Here is a 9167-nt window from a genome sequence, read left to right as displayed (position 1 = left end):
TATATATATATATATATATATTGGCGATGATGTGCGCTGCGTTGCATGTGATTTTAGCTGGGTAGTGGGTCTAGGTAGATTGAGCTCTACGCATGCCCCGCCCATGATATCTGACAAGCACGAGCTTGTTGTCCATCGCGTGCGCATGAAGCTTGATGCTTACGCTGCCCGGCGAGGTGAGCTGGAGTGAACGTCGCTTCGTAGCCCTTGGTAGTCGCTCCGTTGTTTTCCACAGCTTTTAAAGCGCATATCTCCAACCCTCACCAGCAACAGTAGGAGCGGCGTTTGGTGCCCAGCAGGGAGTGTGCACCCTGTGGAAACCGTCCGTTTCGTTGTGCGGTGTGTGCTTGTGCAGGCATTGCCCCCGCTGCAGTGTGGAAAGAAGCGGTCAGCAGAACCTCAGCACAACTGCCGCACCTTCGACAGCGAGAAGCAGGGAGAGGCCGCCGTGAATCGTCAGAAGCACAGGGCCAATACCCAAAGGCCTCAGCAAGTTCTGAGAAGGAGTCAGCACCTTTGCACAGGGGTGAGTCTCCCTCCAGAAGCATTTCACCACAGAAAGAACATCGCCGTCATACCCAGCAAAACCGCCACAGAGAAGGCCACAGGCAGGGGTCCCGCGAAGCAAGCAAAGCGGATGAACAGAGGAGTGGCCAGCACGGAAAGAGCCACGACCATGCAGACGCTTCGGCGCCTTCCCATATTGAAACTGGTAGCCCCACAAAGAGTGCTGCCACTGCTGCAAAACCGAACAACCGTAGCCGCTCGCCGACATCAAAGCATCGGGAAGAGAGTGCGAGGGCTGATGGGACCTCACAAAGGAGAACGCCATCAAAAACCCGAGAGAAGGGTAAAAGGAAGGGTTCGGTCTCCCCAGCCTCCAACGATCAGCGCGAGGAGGGCGAGCAAGCAAACCATCCCATCGAGTCAACGCCACCTGAGGCAGTGCCGACGCATGGAGAAGACAAAACTCGTGAAGAAGCTAAAGCGCAGCGTACAAAGCCCAAACCGTCACGGCGCCGTCGACAACAACCAAACGAACAGCCAGATGATAAAGGTACTCCAGCAGATGCTGGTGAATTTAAATCAGTAAAGAAGATATCGAAAGGCATCTTATCGAGAGCTGGGACTCTTTTCAGAAAGCAGGGGACGAAGAAGACAGGAGAGTAGAGGAAATTAGTCGGCAAGAAGCACGGCGTACTAAAAACGTCTGAAGCATTAATTGAGGGGTTGGGTCTTCAACGGCCTTGGGTTGCATGAGGCAAATATACCTCCCTGCATCTGAAAATTACCGATTTTTCTGAACTGCTGCTCCACGTATGTTACGTGGGCCCCAGGCAGTCCTGTTGGCAGGTCTGCAGGCAATGAACACCATTATCTTCTCCCCACGGGTCCCGCGGCGTGAGTACTGGCCCAGCTGCCTATTTCTGCCTGGATTTCACACTCTGCCCGTACCCTGAGAACAATGAAGAAACAGTCATCCCTTGACTATCCGGTGTTTACTTTGGCTTCAGGCAAGCTGTACCAATGCTGAGTTGTGCGAATGGGCTGCACATATCGCAGGCTGAGGACAGGAACTCGGGACGTGCGTAAACTCCCATAGGTTTGTGCCATACGGGGATTGCATTTGACACAACATGGAAATTGCATCGTCTGAGTTGCAGATAGCCATCCTCTATTTGTTCACATTGGTTCGCTAACCTTGAGGAGCACAACCAAGATACTTGAGCGTGCTAAAAGAGGTATAGATTATTTCTCTCAGCACCTTTGCCGAGATGTGGGCAAAATCTCCGGCAATGTTCGTGTCGCCAGTGAAGAGTACAGCGTTCTGTGCATTGCCGCCGTGAAGCCAAATATTGCAGGCGTAGCGAAGTTATGTTCGAGGGTTGCACCTTTTACTATAGCCTTTAACCGCACCGTCTACTTCAACCGTCTGCATTGAAGGCAAGGGCCTTATCAGCAGTAGCAAGTAGTAGTAATTAGAGCTAATATATCTAGAAGGTTCCTACAGTGTCAATACGGCTGTCCTCGTTCATTGTCGAAGGAGTATCATTGTACAGAACACACTGCAGCGTCCAAGGTAAGAGAAACTCTGTCCTCCCCTTTCTCACCCGTAGGTTTGAATTCACACAACGCTATTCGAATAATCTCAGTATGCCAGCGGCTCACAAAGGAACTGCCTAATCTTCGTTTTTATTGAGGGGATTCCTCTACCCAGTCCCAGGAAGGCTGCCCGCTTACAACTAAACTTGCTCGTCTTGCAGCATATCTGACAACTTCGGCGTCTTTACATCCGCCATTCTCTTTGGCGGCACCGCAACTACCCCTTGGACGGTGGGAGAGGCATCTACTTCCTGTTTTCTCCTACATTGCAGGCATAGCATGCTCTAGAAAAGGTTAGAGCACCAGTATCCACTGGTGCTCTAACCTTCCAGGCTCTCTCCTGGGGGTAATGCACATGTCAAGCGGCTTTCACCGTTTGTTCGTGCACAGAAGAAGTGCTGGTATGCGCTCGCATGTATCGTCTTAAGTACATCGCCTCGGTCATTATATTTAATCACATGCGAGCCCGATACCTCAGTCAAGGAACCTCAATGGTGCCGCCAGGCAACCTCTGCTGATGCTTGTAGTTATATTTATCCATCAAAACACAACCTTATAAGCATGATGGTCGGGCCGAACCTGGGAGACAGACTAAGCGCAAAAGGCCTGAGTGGACAGTCCTCATGAATAAGAGTCAAAAAGCAATACCATGTGAAGGCTGAGCCAGTGCCACTGTGACTAATGCACGCCAGCTGCTGCTGGCAAGGTCGTTAGTACCTTTGGCACAACAATGAGGGCGGCGGGCAACGGGAGCCGTGGGATCTTGAAAACAACTACATTCAAAGTCCTTTGAACAAGTTTTTCAATGGAGTATCTTGGTGTGCAGGAATACGTCGCAGAAACGGAACATTTCTGTTGCAATTGTAGCATCGATGCCTGTTTACCGGCACACGCCTGCGGGAAGTGAAAACAGTACGCTACCAGTATCTACAAGAATTGTCAAACTGAAGATCAGAAGTTGCATACTTAGACTGCAAATTTAAGGTATGGGCGCACTGCATGATTTCAGCGAGCAAGCGTTGCAAGACAAACCAGAAACGCGGTAGGGCTGGGTGTTGTTCTGGTGGGGGGCCCCCAACCCACCCCCCTCAGCAAAAGGCTAAATGCAATGCATGCCACATTTAGTTCTCATTGCGGCTCACAGGAGGATATTTTGGAGAGTGCATAACTGTGTTTATTGCTCGTCTTCTCCTCATGTGATACAGCCGCGAGACGCAACAGCCAGAGCCTACTCTGTCAAAACACTGAAGAAAAATGTAAAACTGTCTCAGCACACTTTTGGCCAACTCTTAATTCTATCTATTTTTGTCAGTTCCATTGGTGCTAGGCCGACCATCTGCCACTGCTGTCGATCGGAACATCTATGCTCGCACGTTTTCCCTGGAGCCATTAGAATTGCCTGCGCCCATATTTCACGATTAAAAGGTTAGTTCTCCGTGAGTTCAAATTAAGGCCAGTCTGTTTGTTGCGTCTCCATTCTTTTCGCCCCGCCGCAGCCCATCGAAAAGTGCGCTGCTCTCGCTTTGAAAGGAATGGCGGCTACACTCGAGTCGCATAGCAGAATATAACTTGGCTGTATGGTCACAATGCATCAGCTGCCGCCGAAGTCTCAGCAGCATCATGCGGCTCCAGCATCATCAGGGGCAAATGCCTCTGAGCAAGCAACCCGATGGCTTCTGGGCAGGATAAAAGATGGTCCACAGAAGGCACTCCTGCTGCAGCAGTCCCCCAACATTGCAAAGAGCTTGTCTTGGGAAGCTTCAGCACAGTTTCAAAGATCAACGGCCCCCCAAGGACCAAGCAGATCCTACTGTAAAGCGAAGGCCCCTCACCAAGCGCCAAAACCGGGCCGCTACGGAGTATGTGAAGGGCAACCCCAACTTCACAATCAAAGCAAAATGCCAAAGCCACACAATCCCTGTTTAGATTGTGCTATAAACAGCTCCGCGGCCCTCTCATCAGCAAATAATAATCATTCGACGACAGCTGGCACCCAAAAAACAGAAAGCCAAGCACAAAGATACCCACAAGTCCACCCGCTGGCAGAAGGAGCCGCGCTAAGCGGCCCTCCTCATGCCCTTCAGGGCGGCTTCTCCCTGCACTCTGGAGCACCTCAAAGCTCCTCAGCTAGCAGTAATGGCATTTTCAACTCCGCAGCACAGCCAAAGAGACCTTGGGAATGGCATTGCCTAGGGAAGCAGCCGAAAGATATCAATGGAAAACAGAGACGGCTCGTCTTGCGCGCAACCCTGCCAATTCATTGGCAGCAACCACAGGAACAGCAGGGGGAGCAAGACCAGAACCAGCGAGGGCAGCAATATCAGCAACACCGGCACCAGCATCAAACCCAGCTGCACCGCCAGCACAACCAATTGCAATGCCAAAATATGCACCTACAGCAGCAGCACCAGCAAGAGGACCAAATGAAGCACAACCATGGCCATGTGCACTTTCAGAGCCCTTCGGTAAGTTCTGAAAAGTTTGTTGAACCCTGTCAATCAAATAGCTGCCCCAATCGTGCGCTTGATCCGACAAACACGATCCCTGATAAACTCTTCCTTCTTGACGGCAACAGCAACACTAGCGGCAGCAACAGCACTGGCTGGTGCCTTGACGGCAGTGCACACGCCGCTTCTGTTCCTCGGCATGGCGCTGTTGTTCCAAACTTCCCGATTTGTCCTCAACCCCCAAAGCACCACATTGCCACTGACAACGCCAATCCTCCGTGCAGCTGGGTGTCTGTGCCTGCGCTGGACGGTGGTGCACCCCCATTATATCGTGAGAAGCCTCTGAAGCAGCAGCGATGTGCTTCAGAAGCACCACTGGGCGCGGCCTCCAACTGTAGCATTCTTCCCAACCAGAACGCGTTGTACACAGCAAAAGCGGCTGCACGGACAGTAACAAAGGAAAGGGGACTAGACGCGAACAGCAACATCAGCAACCCTCGCCCTCTCCTGCTACAGCACGGAACGCTGTTTGGGGCCCTGTCCCCAGAACAGACAAAAGTCGTCAACGCACCCCCGCAGTCCAGTGTATGTGTCCTTGCAGGTCCTGGGGCAGGTAGGGCTCGGACACTAATGGTAGAGGAGACAGTGTGTGCAGCAGAAGACGTCGTCTGACATAAGTCGTCACTGCGGCGGTGCAGAATATTAGATGCTACTCGTGTTGTTTCAGTCAGGAGCATGCACCCGTCCGTTTCTTTTCTTTGTGTTGGCGGACGCGGATTTCTGTGTCCCTGAATGCTTTCCGTCTTGCATTAGACGCATGTTGCTTCCGGAAACACTTGGCGTCCTGGCTGCTGGCGTTGCTGCGTTGCGCTGGTGACAGGCAAAACAAGCACAATAACAGCGCGCATAGTGGGTCTGTTGCTGCAAGGTTGTCGGCCTTTGGCTGCTTTGACCTTTACCAAAAAGAGCGCCACAGAGCTCGAGCGCCGAATCCGCGGAGGCATCGAAGGTGTGCTTAAGGACCAGTGCGCATCGTCGTTCACCTCCAGAGCGAATGCGGATGTGAGTAGAATCGGTGAGAGCGATCTGTTCGTAGGGACATTTCACTCCTTCTTCGTAAGGATTCTTAAGAGCTACGGAGGCTACATAGGGGTGCCGGGAGACTTCCGCGTTCTCAACCAGCTCCAGCAGCTATCTATACTCCGGAATCTCATTGACAACGAAAAACGGGCTGAGGCACTGCGCGCTGGAAGCTCAGGGGCTAAAGGAATAAGTGCGGCGTTGCGCAGCAGTCCAGAAGTTCCTGAACTGTCCAGCGAGGAGGATAACGCCTGCTCAGAGGAGGAGGGGGAGGCCCAGGGCTTGGGCTTCCAAAGCATGGACAGCACCGCCTTCAGTTCTTCCACCAGCAAGGAGGCGGAGGAGCTCCGGAAGAGAATCCGCAGTATGAAGTTCATTCCTGAGCTGCTGGAGCGGGAACGGATGGCTAATTCGGTGCTCTTCCGCCTGTTCCGCCTTTACGACAAACACCTCAGGGACCAGAAGCCGCCCCTCCTCGACTTCACTGATTTAACCGTTAAGGTGCTTAAGCTGCTAGAAGGGCCGGCAACGCGAGCCGAGTTGGGCGCGCAGTGGCCTTACCTGGTCGTCGACGAGTTCCAAGACACCAACAGCAACCAGTTCAAGTTCATCTGTCTTCTGGCCTTGCAAAGGCCTCCAAACACACAGACGACCTTTAGTGCAGGCGGGGTTGCTGCCCTATCCAACTGTGCGGGGAGGCGAGGAGGCGTTACCGTCGTAGGAGATGACGACCAGTCTATTTATAAGTGGAGGGGCACACATACAGGGGTAAGACAGGTCCCGCAGCCCCTTGTAGCCCCTGTCCAGTAAGCTAGCTGAACATCTGTACTACCTACTTTGGCTTTCCCCCACTATTTACATTCTACGTTACTCTCGGTTTCGTTTTTCACTCAGATATTCCACGAATTCAAACGCAATTTCCCGGACTACCAAGAGTTTTTTCTGGCTTGCAATTACCGGTCCGTGCCCGCAGTGGTGCGTCATAGTTTATCTTTAGTCAGTTTTAACTGGCCATTTCGCATTTCCAAGGCACTGTACTCTTCACATGACTGTCCCGGGTTTGAAAGCCCTCCCTGCAACTACTCCCCGCAGGGCAGTGCCAATATTTGTGTGAGAGGGGAAAACCCGGGTTCGGGAGTAAGCGGTGCAGGGATATGCGACAATAAGGGGCCAGCTGGCGGCCACGTGCATGGGGCATTTCTTCCGTCTCACAGTTTGGAGGCGCAGTACATCTTAAGGTATATTCTCTGTCTGAAGCAGCACCACAGCTTGCGGTGGGATGACTTTGCAATTCTTTGCCGCACCAACAGCGCCTTGTTGGACATACAGAACCTCTTGATGAACCCCCGCATACAACGGGCTGCATGCTCCGCCTCTTCGCCCTTTTCCACAAACTCAGTAAATGACAACTCGGAAAGCAGCAGGGACAACTTAGGACCCGGCGACCCCAATAGACCTATCGACCCTGCGGTGTTGTTTCCAGCAGTAGACTTGGCGGATCTGGAGTTGCCTGCTGGGGGACTACCTCTAAGCAGCACAAGTTCAAAGAGGAATGGAGGGGCAGAGATCTTCTTGCGTCCAGATGTCCTTGACCTTCTCTCCTATCTTCGTTTGGCAGTCGACCCGGACCACGACGCTTCGTTCATTCGCGTGCTGAACAGGCCACCACGGCGGGTGGGGGCAAAGACCCTTTTGGCTCTAAAACGCGTCCAGAACGCATCCGGGAACCATTCAACTAGCGAACCAGACAACTGCCGCAACATAGTTGAAATGCCTTGGCAAAACGTTCCTTGGTCTCGAGGCAATCAAAGGCTGCCCAGGGAAACTCCGTTGCGTGTTTCTTTGTTTCATGCCCTGTGCCACGTGCTGCGTTGCGCTGGGATACAAGGAGTTCAGGAGCTGTTCCCGGTAGAATCTGCGCATGCAGATGCAGTGGCAGCAGCTGAGGTAGCACGACTGCGTACAAATCAGGTGGAGTCTTTGGCCTCGTTTGTTAAGTCTATCAACAGACTTCGCTCCATGTCAGGCTCAGCTGTTTCCGTCAAGGCATTGCTGGAGGTCTTGCTCGGCCCTCTAGGGATGGGGGAGTTCTTTGCCCGTCGAAGACTTGCGCAACGGTCGCGCCGTGGGGAACTCCCAGATAGCGGAGAGGCGGCTGGCACAGCTGATTCTGTCAATCCTCGGCAGCAGGATCATGGAACGCCTGCTGCTGCTACTCCGGAATGCAGCAAACCACGTCATAGCAAAAGGAAAGCAGCGGCAGCAGATGACATCCAGCCTCTTGGGGACATCAAAGGAGCAGATATCCAAAAAGAAGGCTCCATACGGGAATTGTCCAAGTTGTACGGATCGGAAGTGTTCGCAGATGTTCTCGGCTTCCTTCGAGCTGTAGAGGCGTACTCACCCAACCGGCAACAGGCAACGGCAGGCGATTGCATCATCAGACTGTTGCGAGATGCTGATGCAGGGCGGTTTTTACAGCAAAGTATCACAAATGCTATTACGCTCTCTACTATTCATCAAGCCAAAGGCCTGGAGTGGCAGGTCGTCATAGTTGCAAGAGCGAACGAAGGGTGTGACCATCTCCGTTCGCCCTTCTGCAGCTCTTCCCGACGAGGAAGGAATAGCTCAAAGTACTGATAACCCCGTCAGGCCGGTGGGCTTCAGTATAATTGCATCTTTGATCATACGCAAGTTGTCTTTAGGGCGTGTGTGCATGCGCCGCAGGACGTTGCCGATGGGGCTAGGTGGCAGCCAGCCGCTGGCGGACTTTGTGGGTCGTTTAATTTCAAATTTCGCTGAGAAACCGCCAAAGCCTGAAGCGCTGCGTCAGGCGGAAGCAACCATAGTGCGGCAAGCCTCAGGAAATGAACAGCATTTTCACCTCATGGAAGAGCGCCGCGTTTGTTACGTGGCGCTGACCCGGGCTAGACGGTTTCTGCTCCTGACGGCTCCCTTAGCAGATAAGGCAAATCATCCCCTAAACCCCTCCCGTTTCTTTAAGGAGGCGGGTCTGGTGTCGCAGCGGCAGCCGCAGCCGCCTGTGCCGACAGTGCCGACATGGGCTAATTCTAAGACTGACGGATACCATATTGCTGAAATACCGTAATAGAACTGCAGGCGGTCCGGATTCGGCCAAGCGGGTACCCGGCGATTTCGAGTGCAGTAACAGAACACTCCGCGCTTCATTTTTTTTGTTTGCCTGTATTCAACTACAGAGCAACTACAAGTCTTCATGTGTTCTCGTGAAAGTGCCCGTAGCAGTAGCACAAGCCCAATGAAACCACAAAAATCGACATCTTCACCGCTATACGGCGCCACAATATCACAGAGGTAATTCCAGCAGCCTAGCGTTCTTGTGCTGCTGCAGCATGCAAGCACATCGAACCTTCTTCCACAACCCGCTGTAAGGTAACACTTGCAATAGAGCCGAGCAGTCCTTATGCTTCGCTGTGCGTATAAAGGCTTCAGCTTTGGCTGTGCATGAAGAGGCGACGATCACTGCAGTTAAAAAGAGGGAGGGAAAGTTCTTCGTTA

At 52.7% G+C, this 9167-nt stretch overlaps 2 protein-coding genes across 2 annotated transcripts; both read left to right on the top strand.

The window, feature by feature from the left end:
• Nucleotides 1–103: 103 nt before the first annotated feature.
• On the top strand, nt 104–1170 carry EMWEY_00009940 (hypothetical protein; the record flags this gene model as incomplete). The annotated part of the gene is made up of 2 exons (XM_013482528.1): nt 104–176; nt 356–1170. The coding sequence occupies 2 exons, from the start codon at nt 104–106 to the stop codon at nt 1168–1170; spliced, it is 888 nt and encodes a 295-aa protein (XP_013337982.1).
• Nucleotides 1171–4001: 2831 nt separating this feature from the next.
• Nucleotides 4002–8739, top strand: EMWEY_00009930 (dihydroorotate dehydrogenase, putative; the record flags this gene model as incomplete). The annotated part of the gene is made up of 5 exons (XM_013482527.1): nt 4002–5163; nt 5431–6398; nt 6525–6605; nt 6723–8203; nt 8358–8739. The coding sequence occupies 5 exons, from the start codon at nt 4002–4004 to the stop codon at nt 8737–8739; spliced, it is 4074 nt and encodes a 1357-aa protein (XP_013337981.1).
• Between the last annotated feature and the right edge of the window lie 428 nt (nt 8740–9167).

This window comes from Eimeria maxima, genomic scaffold (assembly GCF_000499605.1).
Source record: "Eimeria maxima Weybridge genomic scaffold, Emw_scaff65, whole genome shotgun sequence".
Taxonomy (NCBI): Eukaryota; Apicomplexa; class Conoidasida; order Eucoccidiorida; family Eimeriidae; genus Eimeria; species Eimeria maxima.
This window is presented reverse-complemented; position numbering and strand designations above follow the sequence as displayed.